This window comes from Pseudopipra pipra, chromosome 5 (genome assembly GCF_036250125.1).
Source record: "Pseudopipra pipra isolate bDixPip1 chromosome 5, bDixPip1.hap1, whole genome shotgun sequence".
NCBI classification, from domain to species: domain Eukaryota; kingdom Metazoa; phylum Chordata; class Aves; order Passeriformes; family Pipridae; genus Pseudopipra; species Pseudopipra pipra.
Genome location: NC_087553.1, coordinates 75,559,024 through 75,582,657, shown reverse-complemented (window position 1 = coordinate 75,582,657; position 23,634 = coordinate 75,559,024). Strand labels below are relative to the sequence as shown.

The following is a 23,634-nucleotide window of genomic DNA, read 5'->3' as shown; positions in this document are numbered from 1 at the left end:
GTTTCAGCTGCATTCCCACTCTCCATTCCAGTTGCATTCCCACTCCCCATTCCAGCTGTATTCCCTCTCCCCATTCCAGCTGTATCCCACCCCCATACCAGCTGTATTCCCACTCCCCATTCCAGCTGCATTCCCACTCCCCATTCCAGCTGCATTCCCACTCCCCATTCCAGCTGTATCCCACCCCCATTCCAGCTGTATCCCATTCCCCATCCCAATCACATCCCACTCCCTATCCCAGCTGCATCCTGGAAAGGAGATAGGGAAGTGTCCCCCTGTCCCCCTCCCTGGCCACTGGAGAGCCTGGATGCTCTGGAGATGTCCCAGCATTCCCAGCATTCCCAGACAAAATTCTGCTGCTTCCAAGTACCAAAACACCCTCCCCAAGCTGGAAATCCTGGGAAACCCCTGAATTCTTCCCAGGCTTAGAGCTTTTAAGGCTCAGAATTCCCACAGAGACTTATCCTGGTACCCTGGGAGGTGTTCTGGGAGCACTGGGATGGAACCAGACCCCTTCCCACTGCTGGAAGGAGGGCGAGGAAGAGGGAAACAGGGATAACAGCTTAAAGAAGGAATTCCAGCCTGGGAATTCCACATCCCCCCCTCCAGCCCTGCTCCCTGCCCCTCATCTGGGCCCAGGGAGTGGGATGCATCCCCCCATTCCCACCTCAAAGCAAAGCTCTGGAAGCGGAGCCAGAGCCATTGGGCAGAGGGAAGGTGGATCCCCCATCAATCCCAGATCAAAGACCGGGAATATGGTGGGAAAAATCTCCCTGGGCCAAAAGATTCCAATCAAAGCAAGAAATGGCAATTTTGAAGCTTCTCCCAGAACTCATTTCCCAGTTTTTCCACCCAAAATCTCACAGGAAGTTCCGGAGGGGTGTTGGAATTCCCACACCGCAGCCTCTGCCAGTGCCCGGCACGGATTGGGATCAGGATCTGCAGTGCCAAACCCACTCCTTCCCAAAATTCACTGTTTGGGCCAAATCAGCCCCAAACTGCAGCATCCGGCCCTGCCCGATCCTGCCTGGAATTATACCAGGAATTAGAGTGCAGGGCATTCCCGAAATTTGGGGTTAATGATTTTTAGGAGCTTTTTCTTCCAAGGATTTGTGGGATTTGCATCGCAGCAGCTTCAACATGGAGCTGTGGGAAGCTGCGGGATTCTGTGGGATGCTGAGGGATGCTGTGGAATGCTGTGGAATCCTGGGGATCCTGTGGAATGCTGTGGGATGCTGAGGGATGCTATGGAATGCTGTGGAATTCTGGGGATGCTGTGGAATGCTGTGGAATTCTGGGGATGCTGTGGAATGCTGTGGGATGCTGCAGGATGTTATGGAATGCTGTGGAATTCTGGGGATGCTGTGGAATGCTGTGGAATTCTGGGGATGCTGCAGGATGCTGTGGAATTCTGGGGATGCTGTGGAATGCTGTGGAATTCTGGGGATGCTGTGGAATTCTGGGGATGCTGTCCCAGCAGCTGCTCCCTCCTCCCCTGGCCCCATTGGCCATGGAACCATTTCCCTGTCCCAGCTCTGAGCCCACTCCTGCCCTCAGCAGAGCCCCGGGAATGCAGGGCCGGGAGTTTGGGAAGCACTGAGCCAGCACAGCGGGATGGGCAGGGATGGGAGAGCCGGAGCATTCCCGGGGCAGGGACCAGGCCAGAAACATCGAGGAGATGGAAAGGAGAAGTGGGATGGAGGGATACAGGGATCCAGCAGGAATAAAGTCAGGGATCCAGGCAGGAATATGAGCAGGGATATGGGTAGGGATATGGATAGGGAACTGGGCAGGAACATGGGCAGGGATCCAGGGATGAATCCAGGCAGGGATCCAGAAGGGATCCAGGCAGGGATACAGACAGAAATCTGGGCAGGGATCCAGGCAGGGATGTGGGCAGGGAGATGGACAAGGATCCAGGCAGGAATATGGACAAGGATCCAGGCAGGAATATGGACGAGGATCCAGGCAGGGATATGGACAAGGATCCAGGCAGGGATATGGACAAGGATCCAGGCAGGAATATGGATGAGGATCCAGGCAGGGATATGGATGAGGATCCAGGCAGGGATATGGATGAGGATCCAGGCAGGGATATGGACAAGGATCCAGGCAGGGATATGGATGAGGATCCAGGCAGGGATATGGATGAGGATCCGGGCAGGGATAGGGCAGGAGAAGGCAGGTTTGTGCTCCAGCCCCCCCAGTTCCCGGAGCCTGGAGCTGGGGCTGCAGCTCCTGCCCTGGCTCCCACCCCGGTGCCAGTGCCGTGCCCGGAATTCCAAGCAGGCTCAGCCCAGCCCAGATGCCGGGCGGACACTCCAGGCGCACAAGCCAGGCTTTATTCCCTGCTCCATCCCAGCCTGGCACGGGCCTGGGGACACAGACCCCGCTCTGTTCCACCCCCGGCATCCCGGGATGCAGCCCCAGACACCGGGAATGGCACAGGCGCCGCCGGGAGCATCCCAGGATGCAGCTCCACAGCTGCTGGGAGGCCAGGGCCCGCTCTCCCAGCCTTGGGATCGGGGGGAGGAAAACACACCTCTCCCAGGCTTTGGGTTAGGAGAAGGGAATTGCAGCTCTCCCAGCCCTTGGACTAGGGAAGGTGCAGCTTTTCCAGGCCCTGGATTAAGGGAATGGAATTGCAGCTCTCGCAGCCCCTGGAATAAGGAAGGAAAAGGCAGCGCTGCAGCGCTTTGGGCGCTTTCCAGAATAGCTGCTACCGGGAAAAAAACCCAGGAAAGCAAGCCAAGGGCCTATGACAAATCCTCCCTACGCAGCTCCCGGAGCCGCTGCCAGCGGAGCCACGGCCGCTCCGGAGGGATGGGCTGGAGCCATGGCTGCTCCAGAGGGATGGGCTGGAGCCATGGCTGCTCCAGAGGGATGGGCTGGAGCCATGGCTGCTCCAGAGGGATGGGCTGGAGCCATGGCTGCTCCACAGGGATGGGCTGGAGCCATGGCTGCTCCAGAGGGATGGGCTGGAGCCATGGCTGCTCCAGAGGGATGGGCTGGAGCCATGGCTGCTCCGGAGGGATGGGCTGGAGCCATGGCTGCTCCAGAGGGATGGGCTGGAGCCACGGCTGCTCCATAGGGATGTGCCGGAGGCACCTGGCACCCCGTGTCCTGAGGGGGTGAAAGCCAAAAATTATGGACAAGGGAGGGCTGCTCCAGAACACCCCACATTCCTGAACACCCCACATCCCTGAACACCCCACATTCCTGAACACCCCACATCCCTGAACACCCCACATTCCTGAACACCCCACATTCCTGAACACCCCACATTCCTGAACCTTCTCACAGAGGAGGGAAATCAGGGAGGTGATGTCCCTTGGGAAGCACAGACATCCCAGGATACCCAGCAGAGATGGCTCCTCCAAAGCCACCCCGGAGGCAGCTGGAATGGTCCCTCATCCCAGCACCCCCAAAACCGCTGGAGTCGGGGCGGGGGCAGGTCTGGGGGTGCCAGGCAGCAGCATCCCACCGTATCCCACAGAACCCTGACACTGGGGGGCAGGCAGGGGGTGCTTGTCCCCAGCCAGGGGGGGAGCAGGGCAGGGACGAGCCACCCTCCATCCCCACGGTCACCTCTGACCCCACAACGCCCCGAGGAGTGCCAGGCGGGAATGCAGGGTGGGAATGCAGGGTGGGAATGCAGGGTGGGAATGCCAGGCGGGAATGCAGGGTGGGAATGGCAGGGACACACTCACATCCCGCCGATGGACACGGTGGCACAGGTGCGCTCCGAGAAGGCGGGCACGGTCTCGGTGGCACTGCTGGCAGGGCGGATGTAATCCACGGACACGTTCACCTGGAAACAGGGACACGTCAGGGGGACCGGATCACCCCTTCCCCCTGTGCCCAAACCCCCTGGAATCAGCCAGACAGCCCCTCATCCCCCCTGTGCCCAAACCCCCTGGAATCAGCCAGCCAGCCCCTCATCCTCCCTGTGTTTAATTCCCTGGAATCAGCCAGCCAGCCCCTCATCCTCCCCGTGCCCAAATTCCCTGGAATCAGCCAGCCAGCCCCTCATCCCCCCCGTGCCCAAACCCCCTGGAATCAGCCAGCCAGCCCCTCATCCTCCCCGTGCCCAAATTCCCTGGAATCAGCCAGCCAGCCCCTCATCCTCCCTGTGTTTAATTCCCTGGAATCAGCCAGCCAGCCCCTCATCCTCCCTGTGCCCAAATTCCCTGGAATCAGCCATCCAGCCCCTCATCCCCCCTGTGTTCAATTCCCTGGAATCAGCCAGCCAGCCCCTCCACCTCCCCCTGCCCAGGGAATGGAGCTGTTTGCCGGTGGCTGCTGGGACTGATGGAGCTTCCAGGGACATTGAACCTGCAGGGAGGACAAGCCCTGCCTGGGATCCTGGCACAGGCACTGGCACTGCCCGGTGTCCCCGTGGAGGGCTCGGGACAAGCACTGCCCCCGCTCCAGTGTCCCCAGACAGGGACAGGAGGGAACAGCTGGTCCTGGGGACCTCTCTGGGGGGCAGATCCTGCTGTGCTGGGGCTTGGGATGAGCTGGGGGTGCAGGGATCATGGAATCATGGAATGGTTTGGGTGGGAAGAGACCTTACAGCCCATCCAGTGCCACCCCTGCCATGGGCAGGGACACCTTCCATTATTCCAAGTTGTTCCAAGCCCCATCCAGCCTGGCCTTGGACGCTTCCAGGGATCCAGGGGCAGCCACAGATGCTCTGGGCAACCTGGGCCAGGGCCTGCCCACCCTCCCAGCCAGCAATTCCTTCCCAATATCCCATCCATCCCTGCCCTCTGGCACTGGGAAGTCATTCCCTGTGTCCTGTCCCTCCCTGCCTTGTCCCCAGTCCCTCTCCAGCTCTCCTGGAGCCCCTTTAGGCCCTGCAAGGTCTCCCTAGAGCCCTCCCTTCTCCAGGCATCACCTCCAGCACCTCCTGGCCATCACCCCCTCAGCAGCTCCCAGCATCACATCCGCTGGCACCATTTCCATGCCAATCCCACCCAGTCCCACAGCTCTGCCTCCCCAGGGAAGCTCCATCCTCCCTGGTCAGCGGGAGGAGGCTGAGGCTGCCTTGGTCTGGGGACATGAGGTGACCCAGGGGTGACCCAGGGGTGACCCAGCCATCCCTGGGGCCATCCTGGTGCTGCCTCCCGCCGCCCCGGGGCTGGGTTTGGGCACTATGGATTTGTTTCCAGGCAGGCACCGTGCCCGTTCCGCACGGCCGGCGCTCGCTCCGGCAGCTTGAGCCAAAGGGAGCCAGACAGGCGAGGCAGGAGCGTCCCTAACCCCCTCCAAAGCCTCGGCTCATCCCAGAAATCACTTATTAAAGGAACATAAAGATGCAGAAAAGGTCGGAGCGCTGGCAGGGCGCCGGAGCCGAGGCTTCTCCGCGGCGGAGAGGGGGCTCCGGCAGGAAAGAGCCAATTAAGGGGAGCGGTTAAAGCGATTCCTCGCAGCAAAGCTCGTGTCAGAACCACTGGAGGGGAAAAAGAGACGCCGATTACTCCGAGAGGCAGGTTGGGAATTCAGCTGCTCCGGGGCTCTGGCGGTGTCTGGCTCAGGAGCGGCTGGCACGGGAAACACCTGGCTGGGAGGGGCACAGGGGGGAAACACCTGGCTGGGAGGGGCACAGGGGGGAAACACCTGGCTCGGGAGGGGCACAGGGGGCGGGGGAACCGGGGGGGACGGGGGATCCTATGGCTTGGGAGGGGATCCTGGAGTGTCACCGGGAGGGGAGGAGCAAGGAGGGATTGGGATGGGGATGGGGATGGGGATGGGGATGGGGATGGGGATGGGGATGGGGATGGGGATGGCATGGCATGGCATGGGGATGGGATGGGGATGGGGATGGGATGGGGTCAGCCCTCAGCCCACAGCAGGGATGTGCCGTGTCATGTGTCATGTCCTGTTCATTCCACTGCCGAGGGTTGGTTTGTGCCTGGGGCAGGAGGGCTCCACAGACGCATCTGGACAGGCCGGATCCGTGGGACAAGATCAGTGGGATGAGGTTCAACAAGGCCAAGTGGAGCACTGGGACAGGCGGCCCAGGGAAGCTGTGGCTGCCCCTGGATCCCTGGAAGTGTCCAAGGGCAGGTTGGACAGGGCTTGGAGCAAGCTGTGATAGTGGAAGGCGTCCCTGCCCATGGCAGGGGTGGGACTGGACGACCTTGAGGATCCCTTCCCACCCAAACCATTCCATGATTCCATGAGGTGCCGTGTCCCACCCTTGGGTCACACCAACCCCATGGAACACTCCAGGCTTGGGGAAGAGGCTGGAAAGCTGCAAAAGGAGCTGGGGGTGCAGAGACAACACCCAGGACCACCCAACCACAGAGCTGGGTCCATCCAACACCAGATGTGCCACCGTCACCGTCACTGTCACTGTCACTGTCACCATCACTGTCACCATCACCCCACAGTCCCACAGCTCCGGCACAGGGGGACAGAAAGCAAAGAATTCCCAGGTGCTGAGGGCGATGTGGCCACGGAGGGGCCGGGAGGGCAGGAGGGGGTGGCCGGGACCGGGGTGGGTCCCCCCTGCACCCCTGAACCCCCCGGGCCCCACTCCCCCAGTGCAGCCCTGTCGGTGCCGGCCGTGCCTGGGCGGGTTTCCAAGGTCAGCTGCAGTCAGTGTGCATTAAATCACTCGCCAGCTCCGCTCCCGGGAGCACATCCAGCCCCGGGAAGAGCAGCACGACACGGAGCCCTGGCTTTGTGCAGCCTCCGTGCAGCCACCGCGCTCAATGTCACCCACCCGGCCCCACACCCCGGCCCACACTGGGGGTCTGCAATCCTGGGGCTCCCCGGGACCAGCCAGCCCAGCATCACAGTCCCTGCAATCCTGGGGCTCCCTGGGACCAGCCAGCCCAGCATCACAGTCCCTGCAATCCTGGGGCTCCCTGGGACCAGCCCAGGATCACAGTCCCTGCAATCCTGGGGCTCCCTGGGACCAGCCAGCCCAGCATCACAGTCCCTGCAATCCTGGGGCTCCCTGGGACCAGCCCAGCATCACAGTCCCTGCAATCCTGGGGCTCCCTGGGACCAGCCCAGGATCACAGTCCCTGCAATCCTGGGGCTCCCCGGGACCAGCCAGCCCAGCATCACAGTCCCTGCAATCCTGGGGCTCCCCAGGACCAGCCAGCCCAGCATCACAGTCCCTGCAATCCTGGGGCTCCCGGGGACCCACCAGCCCCCACCAGGGTCCCCGGAATCCTGAAGCTCCTCCAGACTCGCCAGCCCAGAATGGGGTTCCCTGGAATCCCTGGGGCTCCCCCAGACTCGCCAGCCCCTCACTGGGGTCCCCGGAACCCCCAGGCTGTGGCCCCCACCACGGTGTCCCCGGCATCAGATTCCCAAGGAGATGGTTCCCAGCACGTGGTCCCCACATTGTCCCCAGCTGGTCCCAATGAGGTGGGGACACCCCCAGAGCCCCCCAGTGCCCCCCAGCCCATGGTGTGCTGTCCCAGTTCAGTCCCAGTTTGGGCTGGGGGGACTGGATCCCTGCTCCAGCCTCGGCACCCCACAGCAGAGGTGGATGTGACCCCGCTGGATGGGGGACAGGGGTTGGGGTTGGGGTGCACCCCCCTCCAGGGAAGGACTGGAAGGGGGGGGCTCGTCCCCCTGGGAGGGAGCGGCCCGGGGGGCACAGGGGGGGCAGCCCCACCTTTGGGTGCCCTGGGCTGGGGCAGGGGGGGCTCTGGGACGTGCCGGTGACATCCCTCGGTATTCCCACCTGTCCCGGGGGCTTGGAAGGGCCGCGGGGACACGGGGGGGCCCGGGGGGGGGCCGGGTGGGCGCAGATGGGGGGTGGGTGGCAGCCCAGACCTGCCGGGCTATAAATACCCGAACGCCCGCGGATCTCCCGGCCCGGCGCCTCACCCGCTCCAGGCAGTATTTTTACCTCCCTGGCAGCTCGTGCCGGGTGCAGGAACGGGGGGGCCGGGGGGGTTAGGGGAGGGTGGGTGCCCCCTGTCTGCCTCCGAGGCCGGGAAGAGGCTCCCGGAGACCTGCTTGGGGTGGCAGGCTGGGAACACGGGTGGGGATCGGGAGTCTGGGGGACACACGATGGGAAAACCTCACTGGGAATGTGACACGAATCCCGGTGGGATGAGAGGATGCAGGAGGCACAGCGGGGGCAGCAGGACCCTCGGGGGGGCAGATCCGGGGACACGTTTTCCCTCCGGAGCAGCAAATTCCCTCCCGAGGCTCATCCCAGGCTCCCCACACATCCTGCTGCAGGGAGGGGGGTTTCCTGGGAATGGCAAACAGGAGCCGGCCCCACTGAGCTCTCCCCTACCCCCCTGCAGCTCTGCATCCTCCCGTCATCCCTCCTGGAACAGGTCGGGCTGTGGGATGCTCCAGCACAGCCCCCCCGGAGCCCCCCGCGCCTCCAGCATCGCCGGGAGCGGAGCCGGCGGATCCCGGAGCTCCGAGATCCCTCCTGCCTCCGGCTCCAGGAGCAGCCGGAGGGGCCGCGGAGCCCCCCGAGCTGAGCCCCGGGGCAGGATCGACCTCGCTGGGGCGGGGGAACCGTGGAAGTGCCGGGCTGGGAAGCGTCGGGAGGAGGGAGAGAAGTGCAGGGAGAGGAAATATCCCTGAATTTCGGATCATTACACCGGGAATGATCCCATTTGCCTCTTCCCCCTCCCCTGCTGTCAGGGAGCCAGCCCAGCCCACTGCAGCTCCCCCCCTGCTCCGCCGCAGCCGCACGCGCCGCTTATTCCAAGCACAGCACAGGCGGGAAAACATCTCTCCCAGTCGGGCTCCGAGCAGCCAAATCCTCCCCAACAGCCGAATCCTCCCCGGTTCCACCCGTGGAAGCCGCGGATGACGCAGCCCGTTCCCGTGACGCTCCCGAGCCGGGGCCCTGCAAAGCCACCCCGGCACCGGCACATTCCAAGGCGCAGCATCCCGGCTCCCGGCGCGGCGCAGCTTCCCCAGGGATGAATCCCCTCCGTCCCATCCCCGGCCGCACCAGAAAGTGGGATCTTCCCAAAAACCCCTCTGGAGCGGCCATGCCGTGCCAGGTTCTCCCAGAGCTCCCAAGCTCCAGGAGCACGCAGGAAAAATTGTCCATCATTCCAAAAATCAGCCAAAGTCTTCCCTGCTCCTCCGGGAATGTTTTCCCCGGTCCAACGCATCCCTTGGCTTTTCCCAGGTCTGAGCTCTCGCAGGGCTGGCACTGAGAGTGCTGCTACTGGTAACCCCAAAAGGAGCATTCCTGGAAGCATCCCAGGAAGCATCCTGGCACCTCGGAGGGGAACAGACACAGGTGGATGCACGGGAAAACTGCCAGGAAACCCCCGGCTGCTGCTTTCCAGGTCTGCCAGAGCTGGTTCCGGGCTCGTGGCACTGCGGATGAGCGGCATTCCCAGTTGGAAACAGCCTTCCCGAGAGGGAAGGGATAGGGATGGGAAACGGGGATGTGACACAAGGATGGGGCGTGGGATGGAACACGGGGATGGGGCTGGGGCATGGGGATGGGGCACAGGGGTAAGGACACAGGGATTGACACAGGAATGGGACACGGGGATGGGACACAGGGATGGGACACAGGGAGGAGACACAGGGAGGAGACACAGGAATGGGGCACAGGGAGAGGACACAGGGATGGGACACAGGGATGGGACACAGGGATGGGGCATGGGGATGGGGCACAGGGAGGAGACACAGGAATGGGGCACAGGGAGAGGACACAGGGATGGGACACAGGGAGAGGACACAGGGAGAGGACACAGGGATGGGACACAGGGAGGAGACACAGGGATGGGACACAGGGATGGGACACAGGGATGGGGCACAGGGAGGAGACACAGGGATGGGGCACAGGGATGGGACACAGGGAGGAGACACAGAGCAGCTCACAGGGCCAGGGCAGCATCACTTCCATGCACAGGGGCCATTTATCCTGGAGCTCTCCGGTGCCAGCTCCCTCCACGCGAGCCATTAATCCCCCAGTTAATTAGGGAAGAGCCCCGATCCATCTCCTGCACCACAGCAATTACCCGGGGCCGCTGCCCGGCGCAGAGCCATCGATGTGGGCAGGATCCGGCCCTTCCCGCCACGCTCCACAGATTTATCCACAAATCCATAGCAGCCCAACGGGGGGGCCGCGGCCTCCGGCTCATCCCGCGCCACCGGGCAAATTCCAGAGCACCGGGAAGGACATGGTGGAGCGAGGAGAGGCTCCGGCACGAGAGCCACAAACCCCCAGTCTGCTCTTTGGGTGCCATGAAAACCCCAGCCTGGAAACCTCCCTCTGCTTGGACGAAAGGGCGAGAGGGAAGATGTATCACACTCCATCTCCTCCCAGGGACAGGGAACACAGAGGTGGGTTCCCACATCCCAGCTCTTCTCCCAGCACAGACAGAAGGAGAAGGGGACACTGCAGCCACAACAGGGATATAACACCTCATCCTCCCCTTGGTGCTTCCTCCGAGGGAATTATTTCGGGAAACAATGGCAGGGGATTATTTCTACTGCAGACCCAGGGGATACCATCAGTTCCCTGGAATGGGGCAGGAACCCAGGGCAGGCAAATCCCCCAGGAATCTCAGGGCTTCCCAGAACAGCCAGGGCAGGCTGGGCTCCCCAGAATCCCAGGACTCCCTGGAATTCCAGAGCTCCCTGGAATCCCAGGACTCCCCAGAGTTTCAGGACTCCCCAGGTGACCCTCCAAAGGCCCCAAGTGCTGGAGCAGTGCCATAGGCAGAGCTCCCAGGGATCCCAGGCCCACCCACTGGATGTCCCTGCCAGCAGCCAGTGCTCTGGCATTGGCAGTTCCCTGCCAGGGCGGGATTGGGGTGGGAAAAGCAGGATTCTGCCCCAGGATTAGTGCTGGCAGGGAGCCGAGAGAAGGCGAGGCTGAAGGACCCCTGGGCTCGGTGCTGCTGTTCTGGGGGGTCACTGGCCCCCCAGCAGCCACTCTGGGGACAGGGACAGAGCTGGGGACAGCAAATCCTGTTCCAGCACAGCACAGGGATGGCGGACAGAGGAAAACTGGCACCAGTAACGCTGGGGTGGCTCAGACTGGGAGCACACCAAGGTGCCAGGACCCTCCAGAACCACCTGGAATTCCATTCCAGACTCCAGTGCTCCCACCACAAATCCCGTCAACAGCCCCACGCCCTCCTTCAACTCCGAGAAGCGCCGGATTTCCCACGGAAAAGGTCTCACAAGCTGCTGTTTTCCCCCTCCTGCATTTTTTCGGAAAGCCCAGGCGGGGCCCCGAGCTGGAAAGATGCAATTAGGCACCGAAGGAGCCCTGGCCGAGCAGCAGCGAGGCCTCACCATGGAGGGAATTGATTTTCTTTGACCGTTTTATGAGCACTGGGAAATTGCATCCGGAGCGTGCGCTCCGGTAGTTAATCCATGCCTCATTCCCTGAACTGAGCTAAACCAGCCCGGAAAAACAGGCTGGGGAAACAAAGGGAGAAGCAATGAGGCATTCCTGGGAAAGGGGGATGGCAACCCTTCAAAGGGGGCTCCAGATCTGGGTGCACCCCGGAATTCCCTGTGAAGAGCCCCAGGATTGTCCATATGGATTCCCACAAAACCAGCAGCACCAGCACCGGCGGGTCCTGGACCCTTGAGAGGACCCCTGGAGTCACCACCGGCCTCGGCCCCTTCCTTATCCCCTCGTCCCCTCTCTTGCCCCCTCATCCCCTCCCTCACCCTCTCCCTCCGTACCTTCTTCCCGATGAGCTTCTTGCGCAGGAATTCCCGGGCCTCGAACATGTAGGGAATGTCATAGAGGGGCCTCAGCTTCCGGTTCTTGTCCTGAGGGGGGCAGAGAGGGGGGAGATCAGAGGAGCCCCCCTGAAGGCCCCTGTGATCAGCATCGCTCCCCCCACCCTCTCCCAGAGGTGCCCACCCACTCCCCAACTCCCGAGGGGGATCCTGGGATAACCCAAATGTCCCAGGAGGACGTACCAGCAGCCTGGTGGTGCCAGGTCGGGCTGCTCCAAGTGGCAGCTCCATAAGGAGAAGGGATGATGGGGAATTTGGGGTGGGAGTGGACAGGGGGATAAACCCCCAGCCCCTGCTCAGGGGTGTCTGATGGGGATCAAATCCCTGCAAAGGCTGAGAAAAAAGGGGAGTTTTCCAACAGAAATTGCAGCGGGAATTCAACTCAACGTAGCTCAACGCAACCCCATGTGACCCACAGTGACACAACACGACCCAACGTGACCCAACCCAAACCAACTCAACCCAACCCAAACCAACTCAACCCAACCCAAACCAACATAACCCAAACCAACATAACCCAAACCAATTCAACCCACCCCAAACCAACCCAACTCAACCCAACTTAACCCAACACAACCCAACACCACACAAGACAACCCCAAACCAAGTCAACCCAACTCAATCCAACACAACCCACTTCAACACAAACCAACCCAACCCAACCTGATCCAGGGTGACCCAACCCAACCCTGGGAGCTCCCCAGCCCACGCCGGGGAAGGATGGCCCCTGGCACGGTGCCCTGGGTATGGCCCCCCATAGATGCCCCCAAGCTGGGGAGGAAAACATGGAAAAGAGGGAGAACAGGCAAAAGCAGCCGGAAACGGAGGAGTGGAGTCTGCTGGGAGAGGGAGTGAGTGGATAAAGATGCCGGCACTCGGCTCCTCCCTGATGAATGAGGCTTTGACAGAGTTTATTGTCCTTGACGCCGTTCATTCCCAGGCTGCTCCTTGGAGACGTTCCCTCCTCCGCCCGCATCCCCACGGCCCTGCCAGCGCCAGCCATGGAACGGGATGGATCCCACCAGGGGATCCCCGGGGACCTACACCCAGCGCCCACCCCAGCCCAGAGGAGGCTCCTGCACTGTCCAAGGGCTGAAACCCCTCCACAGGCAGGTCCCGCTCCTGGCAGGATGTGGGACCGGCAGAGACGGGATTTCCCCTGGATGTGGGAGCTTTTACACTCGCTGGGGACCACCTGTGGCACAGAAAAGCTCTCTGGCACCCACCGAGCCGGGCTGGACACGCCGGCACAGAGCTGCGGTGGGCAGCCAGGCTGCAGGGCCAGCTGTGCCGGCAGGGACAGAGCTTCTCCTGGCCCCGAGTAAGATCAAGCCCCGGCTGGGCACACGAGGATGGCAGGGCTGGTGGGGGCCAGCAGGAAGCTCTGGCGCGGCTCGGAAGGCCGGCACTGGCACTGGCACTGGCACTGGCACTGGCACTGGCACTGGCACTGGCACTGGCGCTCCCCGGCGAGGCGCTCGGGGACGGAGGCGACTCCGTTATTCAGGCAGTGCCAGCACAATTCCCAGCTCTGTGCCAGGGCTGGAGCCGAGCCACGTGATAAATCCTGCAGTGCCGGGGGTCCCAGCGGGGTTGCCGGGGGGGCTTCCTGCTCCTCCCGCAGCATCTCCCCCCGGACCAGGGGCATCCCCCCGGGGTGTCCCCGGGGCTGTGCTGCTGCCACACAGAGTCACCCTGGTTCCAGGGGATCCGGGGCAGTGGGATGAGTGACTCCTCATTGCACAGCCCAGCGCTGCGCCACGGAACCTGCTGCTGTCATTCCAGGGAAAAATCACTGTGCGGAGACGGAGGATTAAGCCAAGGGGATGAGACACGGGATGGGCTCAGCCCTGTCACGTTGGGCACGTGGGTGCTCCCCACTTCGGCACCCCCTGCCCCCCCCCAGCTCCCAAAGCACATCCCAGGTGCTGCTCCAGCCCCTGGAGCGGCAGGAGCTCAGCTGGGCTGGCAGGGATGAGCACAGAGGAGCTGCCCCAGCATCCCCAATCTCCACTGGCCTCCACTCTGCCCCTTCCCAGGGCAGCACAACACCAGCCCCCCTTCCCAGACTGCCAGTCCCCTTTCCCAGACTGCCAGTCCCTCTTTCCTGACTGCCAGTCCCTCTTTCCTGACTGCCAGCCCCCCCAGGATTGCCAGTTCCTGCCCTTGGGCTCCCGGAGCATCCCCGGTCCCTGAACTCAGGGTGACTCCTGGGCCCCTCCCTGCACTGGCCAGGCTGGGATCTGCCAGGATCTGGGTGCCGAGACACTCCCACCCTCGCCAAGGTCACGGCGAAGCTCCACGACACAGAGCGCTGCCCTGAGAGGCAAAGCCCTGTGCAAACACTAATTAATCCTCACTAACGAACTCCAAATTTATGGCTTATTTAAGTGTCTGTCTGGCACGGGCTGTTAAATCCCTAATCCCATCCCGCCGGAGCGTGGGAAGGGGGATGGCAAAGCCCTGGGTGGCCTGGGCACCGCCCGGCAGTGCCGGGGGCTGCGGTGCCAGAGGTGCAGTCCTGGAGGAGCCACAGAGGGGGGGCTGAGCCCTCACCAAAACTGCACTGGAGCATCTCATGGGTGTGCAGCCCAACCCAAAAATGGGACCACCCCAAAACAGGGACCACCAGCACAGGCACCCCAGCACCAGTGCCATTCCTGTGCCATGCCAGGATCCACGGTCCCATCGTGCCAGGCCTGGATGCGCTGCAGGGGCAGGATCTGAGTCCTCACCAAAGCTGCCTCGGAGCCTCTTATGGATGGAACTGCACCAAAAGGAGATCACCCCAAAAACAGGACCACCCCAAAACAGGGAACACACCGCCACCCCCGTGCCGTGCCAGGATCCAAGGTCACGCCAGCCCCGGGTGTGCCACGGTGGCAGCGCTGAACCCTCACACCGTGCTGCTGCTGCTGCTGCTGCTGCAAATGCCAAGCCTTGGGGAATTCTCAGCACAAGCCCGGGCGTGCCAGCAGCGGATAATGGGAAGGTTTAAGTGCCCGATCCGTCTCTGCCCGCCCCGCCCCGTCAGCCCCGTTCAATCCCGCGCCGGTGGCCCCTGAAACGACGCCTCACAGCGCGGGGGCAGCGCTGGCTGATGGCTCTGGGAAGCCGTTCAAGAACTCGGACACACGGTGGAGGCTCTGCAAACAAACGCTGGAAATCAATGGAACAGCGGGATGTTAACGGAATTCCACGACCGGCAAACACCGGCAATTACCGGCACGGAGAGAGGTTTCACTGGCTTTAAACCATTTCTCAAGGCAAGAGCTCGACTGAAGCAACAGCCCTCTGAGCCACCTTGGAAGCTGTGGCTGCCCCAAACCTGGAATATTCAAGGACAGGTTGGACGGGGCTTGGAGCGACCTGGGCTGGTGGGAGGTGTCCCTGTCCATGGCACAGGGTGGGACTGGAGGGTTCTGAAGGTCCCTTCCAGGCCAATCCAACCCATTCTGGGATTCCAAGACTCAATGAAATGCCGGTCGCGGCTCTCCCCGGCTCCTGGAGAGAGTCATCAGCCATTCAAAAATTAATTAAAACCAAGGATCTCATTTAATTAAAGGTGTGCAGCGAGGAAGTTGTTCCATTAGTGAGAAAGTCAATGCGCGGAGCTTCATCCTCAGAGAGCTGCTGCAGGAGGGGGGAACCCTCTCACCTCCCTCCCCGAGCACGGAGACAGGGATTTCAATCCCAAATCTGATGGGAACGTGTGGTTTTCTCACAGGCTGGGGAACCCGGGGCAAGAAATCAGCTTTTTGGTTAAAACGAAGGCCGGAACGTCCCAAAAGGGGGACGGCGAGCGGCGGGTGCCGGAGCCCCCCCGAAACTCCCTCCTGCTGAAACAACCCCCACGTGGCTCTGAACACCCGACAGGGCGAGAGAATTCCGGCTCTCCCATCACATTAACATCCCTACCCCGGGTGGGGGCTCATTAAGGTCCATTTCCAGGGAAGCAGCAGCTGTGCAGGATCCCACAGGGGATGGAACACGCAGTGCTCCATCCGGGGGTCCTGCTCCCACCCCAGCCCCTTCCCGCGGGGTGAGGATGGACACAGGCACAGCTGGAGCAGCTGGAAACGCTCCGAGACCGGGGATGGCAAACGAGCTCCAAATTCGGGGGCTCCCCGAGGGCTCAGCAGCCCCTGAGGGACCCCGGGAGGGGGGACCTGCCCCAGTCAGGGGCTGTTTGGGGATTCAGCAGCCCCCGAGGGACCCCAGAGTGGGGGGACCTGCCCCGTTCAGCTCGTGCCGGGGCAGAGCCAGGTGCTGGGGGAAGGATCCCACCCAGAACAAGCAGGACTCCCAGGAATCCTCGGGGTCCCAGGCTCCTGCTCCCAGGAGCGTGAAGGCGGAGGGGGGAAGGGGAGACGGGTCATTTGTGGTGCCATCCCACGGTTCATCCTTGGCTGAACTCGCCATGCTTGGACTGCCAGGCAATGTGCCGGGTGGAAAATCCATCCTGGGGATCCATCCCGGAGGCCGTGAGGCGGTGACAGGGAACAGGCAGCCGGTGGAACATCCCCCAGTCCTGGAGCACTCGTGGGCTCACAGAGCAGGGGGGCACAGCCCGACCCCCAGGGATGAGCCGGAGCTCCCAGCTCCCCGGGCACGGGATTTTGAGGGTTCTTCCAAGAATCCCAGATGCCAACACTCGTCAGGAGACCCCATAGGAGCCAAGGGGACCCAGAGCCTGGCAGCACCGTGGGATGGCAGGTGGGGAGAGCCCCCCCTCCCTGCCAGCGCAATTAGGGAAGCTCATTATTTGTAAAGCAATTAGCAGAGCTAATCAACTCCCAGCGACACGGCGGAATGAGCAGAGAGGAGAGGGGGAGATGCCAGATGCCACCGCCAGCGCCGGGAGCGGGGCCGGCACGGGGATGGGGACAGAGCAGCCCCTGAGGGACACCAGGGTGGGGGACCTGCCCCAGTCAGGGGCTGTTTGGGGACAGAGCAGCCCTCGAGGGACACCAGGATGGGGGACCTGCCCCAGTCAGGGACTGCACAGCTCATGCTGGGGCAGAGCCAAGTGCTGGGGGAAGGATCCGATCCGGAGCAAGAGGGGCTCCCAGGAATCCTTGGAGTCTCAGGCTCCTGCTCCCAGGAGCATGAAGCCGAAGGAGGGAACGGGAGATGGTTCATTAGTGGTGTCACCCCACGGCTCATCCTCGGCTGAACCCGCCACGCTCGGCTCGCCAGGGAACGCGCCGGGTGGGAAACGCAGCCCGGAGATCCATGATCTCCATCCCAGGGGCCGGCGAGGCAGTGACAGGGAACAGCAGCCGGTGGAACACACACACCTCGGGGACCGGCTTTTCCACATCAAAGCCCGCGGAGCGCAGGGGAGCTCAGAGCAGGGGAGCTCAGAGCAGGGGGGCTCAGAGCAGGGGAGCTCAGAGCAGGGGGGCTCGGAGCAGGGGAGTTCAGAGCAGGGGAGTTCAGAGCAGGGGAGCTCAGAGCAGGCCCCGGCGCTCACGTGGGCGGAGATGCTCCAACAGCTCCTTCCCGGGCTCCCGGGAGCTGCTGCGAGCACGGGGACGACACCAGGAGCAGTGACAGCTCCGGGGAAGTGACAGCCCTGGGACTGCGGGGACGGGATGGGGGTGAGGGGCTCCCGGTGACACCCACGGCGGCTCCGGGGGCCCTGAGCAGGGGCTGGTTCTGGAAGTGAAGCGTGAAGTGGGCACGAAGCTTCTGCAGCCTCTCCTGCTCTCCAGCCTCTCCTGCTCTCCAGCCTCTCCTGCTCTCCAGCCTCTCCTGCTCCCAATCCCTCCGTGTGATCACAGCTGGCACTCAACCCCATGTCCCCACGTCCCTGAGCCACTCGAGGGACAAGTGCTGGGTGTCCACGGCAGCACTGGAGGGTTTTCAGTGGCACCGAGGGGCAGAGAGCACGGCCAGAGACAACAGTGGAGTGCCAAGGGCTGGATGGGGACCTTAAAGCCCATCCAGTGCCACCCCTGCCATGGGCAGGGACACATTCCACCACCCAAGGTGGCTCCAAGCCCCATCCAACCTGGCCTTGGACACTTCCAGGGATGGGGCAGCCACAGCTTCTCTGGGTCTTCATTATCAAACCAGGCTCTGCCACAGCCTTTCATTGGAGGTTGTTGATTTTAACACAATTTCCATTGTTTCCAAGCATATGGAATCTCACCCTGGCCCTACACGGCACCGTGACCCCTGGGCAGGGGGACCCAGAGGTGCCCCCAGCCCCAGAACCCACTGGCACTGCAGGAACGACCCCGTTCCCTCGGGATTGGGGACCGTCCCTGGGGCACTGACTCCGGACCGACCTTCCTCCCTTCCGACCTTCCTCCCTTCCAAACACACCCACGGCAGCTGCTCCGGGTCCTTCCCGCTCTGCCACAGCTCTGCTCCTGCCTCTCCCTGTGAGCTCCCTGGCAGTGCAGGGGCTCGGCACACCCGGAGCCAGCTCGGCAAGGCCGGGCACAGCCAGAGCCAGCTCAGCAAGGCCGGGCACACCCGGAGCCAGCTCGGCAAGGCCGGGCACAGCCAGAGCCAGCTCGGCAAGGCCGGGCACAGCTGGAGCCAGCTCAGCAAGGCCGGGCACAGCCAGAGCCAGCTCGGCAAGGCCAGGTCCAGCCAGGCTTCAGGTTCAGCTCAGCCCCAGTGGCCGGTACACGGCAACAAAGGCTCTGCTCCATCACCACCCTCTGCTCCATCACCACCCTCTGCTCCACCACCATCCTCTGCTCCACCACCACCCTCAACGTCCTCGCCGTGGGACCACGTTCGGCACGGAGCGAGCTCTCCTCAACCTCCATCCCCTTCCCCAGAGCAGCCCTGAGAGCAGCTGGCAGGGAAGGCTGTTCCAGCCCAGCCGGCAGGGAAGGCTGTTCCAGCCCAGCCGCTGTCTTTTCCTGTCTCATCCCGTGTCCATCCCCGCCTCCCCCATCGGAGCCGACGCAGCCCAGCCCCGCTATTGGTGCTGCCGCCGGCGCTGCCGCTCCCGTCTCCTCCCCAGGGCACCGGGAACGGCTCCCGAGCCTCCGGTGACCATCAATCTCCATCGAGCCCGAAGGCACCGATTAATCACGGAGAGAACAGACCTAATTCAAACCTTCTGCCACGTGCTGCCGGCCCTGCTCCCTCTGCCAGCCCCTCTCCACGGGGGAGAGCGGCAGGACCCGGAGCTGTGAGGATGGGGGACACTCTGCAACAGGGCTCAGGGTGTCCAGGACATTCCCAGCCATGAGGAACAGCAGGAATTGCAGCTGTGGGGATGGGGGACACCCTGCAACAGGCTCAGGGTGTCCGGGATGCTCCATCCCACGAGGAATGAGCAGAGGAGTGGCAGCACCCCAAAGGGGGGGGGCATCCCCCAAAAATGGGGTCCCACCGAGTCATAGGCATCCCCAAGGGATCCTTATCCTGGATTACCAGGATCCCAAAGGAGGAAAGGAAAGGTTTTCCTCCTCTCCGGATGCACCAGGAGCTGTAGGAGGTGGGAGCCCCTTGCCTGGAGCAGAAATTGGGTGGATTTCATCCCAAATCCTCCCTCCAGGAATCCACCCCTGCCACGGGGGAGGCACCAGGGGTCTGGTTCCAGAGCAGTGGGACTCGCAGGGGCACAGGAGCCTCACAGATGCTGGTGGCAGCAGGGGCAGAGCCCAGCCCAGCCCCGTGGCACAGGACAGCGCCGTGCCAGGCACGGTCACCTTGAGGCTCCTCTCGCCTGAGGGAGCAGCAGATGAAGCCGGAGACAGCATTTTCCGCAGGAATTCCACGGCTGCACTGGCACTTTCCACTCAGCACGTGCTGCAGGGGGGCCCCAGCCCCAGCCCTCCAGCTTTTGCACATCCCAGAGGATGCAGGCAGGATGTGCCGACGTGGAAGGAGCACATCCCACCAGGAGCTCAGTGCTGCAGCATCCCAGGGAACACAGCGTGTGGAACATCAGGTGACTCCCACCTGCAGCAGGAAAGCATCCCTGCTCCCTCTTTGGGATCCAAACCGAGCCGAGACCAAACCCACTGGAACTGCAACTGCAAGAGGAGCACCTGCACCCCTGACCCAGCCATTCCCAGCGCCTCCAGCTCCTCAAAAACGGCTACAAAAGCCCATTTTGGTTGTGGCCCAGAATTCTCGGAAGGCTCCACGTGAGGAATTCGCTCCTCACCCCCAAGGACGGGGTTTCACGGAGCAGGAACCCCCCGTGCCCGGGCGGAGGCAGCTCCGTGCCCTCCCCGCCCTCGGCGTGTGGCTGCTCCCCAGCCCATTAGGCAGCTTAAATTAATAAAGTTGTTTGTCTTGTCAGCATGTGCTTCACTCGGAACGAGCATCCTCTGGGGAGCCGCTTCCCGCGGCACAGGATGAGCCGGATCCTGCCTGGGATGAGCTGGATCCTGATCAGGATGGGTCGGATCCTGCCCGGGATGAGCTGGATCCTGATCAGGATGGGCCGGATCCTGCCTGGGATGAGCTGGATCCTGATCAGGATGGGCCGGATCCTGTCTGGGATGAGCTGGATCCTGCTCAGGATGAGCCGGATCCTGCCTGGGATGAGCTGGATCCTGTCTGGGATGAGCTGGATCCTGCTCAGGATGAGCTGGATGCTGCCTGGGATGAGCTGGATCCTACCTGGGATGAGCTGGATCCCCTGCTGGTGCTGCCCCATCCCATATCCCGGTGCCGTAAGTGGCCCCAGACTCCTGCTCCTGCCAACCCCCCTCATCCCCAGGGACGGAGCTCAATGTCCTCAACATTCCAGCCGGGAGACCCCAGAGTGGGGGCACGAGACCCTGGTGAGGGAACAGGGCCCCGTGCCAGCATCTGCCCCCCCATCCCCGTCCCCATCCCGGACAGGGAGGCAGGAGCAGGGAGCCCTGGGCACGGGAAACGGAACAGAAACGCCGCAGGACAGATGGAAAGGGCCGGGAAGGATGGATGTGACGGCACGGAAACAACGGCGGAGCTGCAGACGCTGCTTCAGCACAAAACAGCAGCAGACTATAAATAATAAAGTTATAGATTAGAGAATCACGGATCACGGAATCGTTTGGGGGGGAAGAGACCTTAAAGCCCTTCCAGGGAGAGCTGAGAGCCCCTCCCAGTGCATAAGGGGGCTCCAGGAGAGCTGGAGAGGGACTGGGGACAAGGCAGGGAGGGACAGGACACAGGGAATGGCTTCCCAGTGCCAGAGGGCAGGGTTAGGTGGGATATTGCGAAGGAATTGCTGGCTGGGAGGGCGGGCAGGCCCTGGCCCAGGATCCCAGAGAAGCTGTGGCTGCCCCTGGATCCCTGGAAGTGTCCAAGGCCAGGCTGGAGCAACCTGGGCTGGTGGAAGGTGTCCCTGCCCATGGCAGGGGTGGCACTGGATGGGCTTTAAGGTCCCTTCCCAGCCCAACACAACTCATTCCATGATTCCATGACTGTGACACCAGACCAGGTTTCCCACAGAGACACCTCATTCCCTGAAGCCCCCAGTCCCTGGTATCCCCAGAGATGGCACCGAGCCCAGCTCATCCCAGGGATTGAGGAGGCGATCCCGGCACTGGCTGTGCCAACATGGGATTAAGATAATTCGGAATTAAGATAATTCAGAGTTAAGATAATTCAGAGTTAAGATAATTCAGAATTAAGATAATTCAGAATTAAGATAATTTGGAATTAAGATAATTCAGAGTTAAAATAATTCAGAATTAAGATAATTCAGAGTTAAGATAATTCGGAATTAAGATAATTCAGAGTTAAGATAATTCAGAGTTAAGATAATTCGGAATTAAGATAATTTGGAATTAAGATAACTCAGAGTTAAGATGATTCGGAATTAAGATAATTCGGAATCATGCCCGAGGCTTTCAGACCAACGGCCACTGACATCTTTAGCCCCTTGTTTGATTAAATTAAACACTCAGCTAATCACAGTCATCCCTTGGATACCTCCCCTCCCCTCCTGGTGCCAGCAGACAGAACATTCCTCGCTCCAGTTCCACACCCAGGACCCTCCAGGAGGGATCAGCACCAACAAATCACCTCCCTCACCACAGGATCCCCCTTTCCGAGGAAAAGCTCGACTCAAATCCATCAAGATCCGGCGAAAAGCAACGTGAAAGCCATTGAAGTTTGTGTTTTGCTGCTGTTAAAGAGGGATATGAGGGAATGCCCAGAGCAGCTGTGGCTGCCCCTGGATCCCTGGAAGTGTCCAAGGCCAGGCTGGACGGGGCTTGGAGCATCCTGGGACAGTGGAAGGTGTCCCTGCCCATGGCAGGGGGTGGGGCTGGATGGGCTTTAAGGTCCCTTCCCACCTGATTCTATCCCATTCCATGATTCTATCATTCTAATATTCCTGGCTGAGGAAGAATGGGAGAAGAATTCCTTAATTTGGGCTTTGGTGCTGGGGGAGTGTCCCCCGGGTGGTTCAACCCCACTGGCAGCCCCGTGGCAACCTCAGCCCGGCTCTCAGGAGATCTTTGAGGAGGAAGCAGGGAAGGCAGTGGCCTTTCCCAGGAATTAATGTGGGACCCAGCCGAGCACGGCACTGCCCATCCATGGGGATTCATCATCCCTGGCTCCCGGCACGGAGCCCCTCACACGCCCTCCCCGGGGCCACTAACGAGGAAACTGAGACGGTCAGAAACATCCTCCAATTTCACATGGCATTTGTGGGTTTTTCCTCCCTAATTTCACCCCCCCACAGCGTTGGAACTCTGTGCTAAACGAGCCCGACTGCCCCCAGAGCCCCGGGAGCTCCGGAAACGCTGCTGGAATGAGCCTCACATCCCTGAGATCCCTGGAAAAGCTGCTCCAGCCCCTCACGGCTGCACTGCACTGTGCCAGAGCTGCACCAGCAGCACCAGTGACCCACCGGGAGCTGACAGCCCCAGCATGGCCAGGAGCACCCCTGGAGCATTCCCAGAGCAGCCAAGGTTTTCCCAGGAAGGGATGGATAAATGGGAGACACGGCCTTGCTGTCACAGCATTCCTCCTCCCACCACTGGAATTAGTCCACCCACAGCTCGTGTGTCTCCCTCAGGGATGATTTGTCCAAAAAAATGCAGTAATCATGGAAGCAAGTTGGATTTATGCTAAATATCCATTGGATGATGGAACACAGATCCCCACTGGTGGGCACCTGGAACTGGGGCACTGCATCCCTGGGCACTCCATATTGGGAACCCTGTACTGGGACACTTCATTCAGGACACCACAAACTGGGCACCTGGAATTGGAGCACTGCACACTGGACACTCCACACTGGGGAACTGGAATCTGGGCACTGCATCCCAGACATTCCATACTGGACACCCCATACTGGGAATCTGGGCACTGCATCCCAGACAGTCCATATTGGACACTCCACATTGGGAATCTGGGCACTGCATCCCAAACATTCCATATTGGACATTCCACACTGGGCACCTGCAATCTGGGCACTGCATCCCAGACATTCCACACTGGGCACCTGCAATCTGGGCACTGCATCCCAAACCCCCCTGTTGGTTGGGAGATGGTGCTTTCAGGTGACCCCCGACCCAACCCAGGCGGTCCCACAGGACACCCGGGATACCCCCTGCAGCCCCCCTGTCCTGGAGCCCCCAGAGCTCCCAGCCAGAGCCACATCCCCCCGGCCCCGCTGGCCCCACAGCTCCCGGGGCTCTGTGCTGACATTCCACGCCCGGGAGCAGCCAGCCCTGCCAGGACAGAGCAGCTGGAGCGGGTGGGGAGGCTCAGGGCACTCCACGCCCGGGAGCAGCCAGCCCTGCCGGGACAGAGCAGCCGGAGCGGGTGGGGAGGCTCAGGGCACTCCATGCCCGGGAGCAGCCAGCCCTGCCGGGACAGAGCAGCCGGAGCGGGTGGGGAGGCTCAGCCCGGAACGGGCTGGACGAGTGCCACAGGAGTGCCGGGCTGTGGCACCGCGGGCACCGAGCGAGGGCCACGTGG

At 61.9% G+C, this 23,634-nt stretch overlaps 1 protein-coding gene across 1 annotated transcript in view; it reads right to left on the bottom strand.

The window, feature by feature from the left end:
* Nucleotides 1-23,634, bottom strand: part of SND1 (staphylococcal nuclease and tudor domain containing 1) — a 59,934-nt gene that overhangs the window by 6,549 nt on the left and 29,751 nt on the right. The window contains exons 11-12 of the mRNA XM_064656917.1: nucleotides 11,668-11,757; nucleotides 3,710-3,811 (exon numbers count right to left, since the gene is read on the bottom strand). Coding sequence (XP_064512987.1) covers nucleotides 3,710-3,811; nucleotides 11,668-11,757 — 192 coding nt within the window. The remainder of the gene's footprint in view (nucleotides 1-3,709; nucleotides 3,812-11,667; nucleotides 11,758-23,634) is intronic.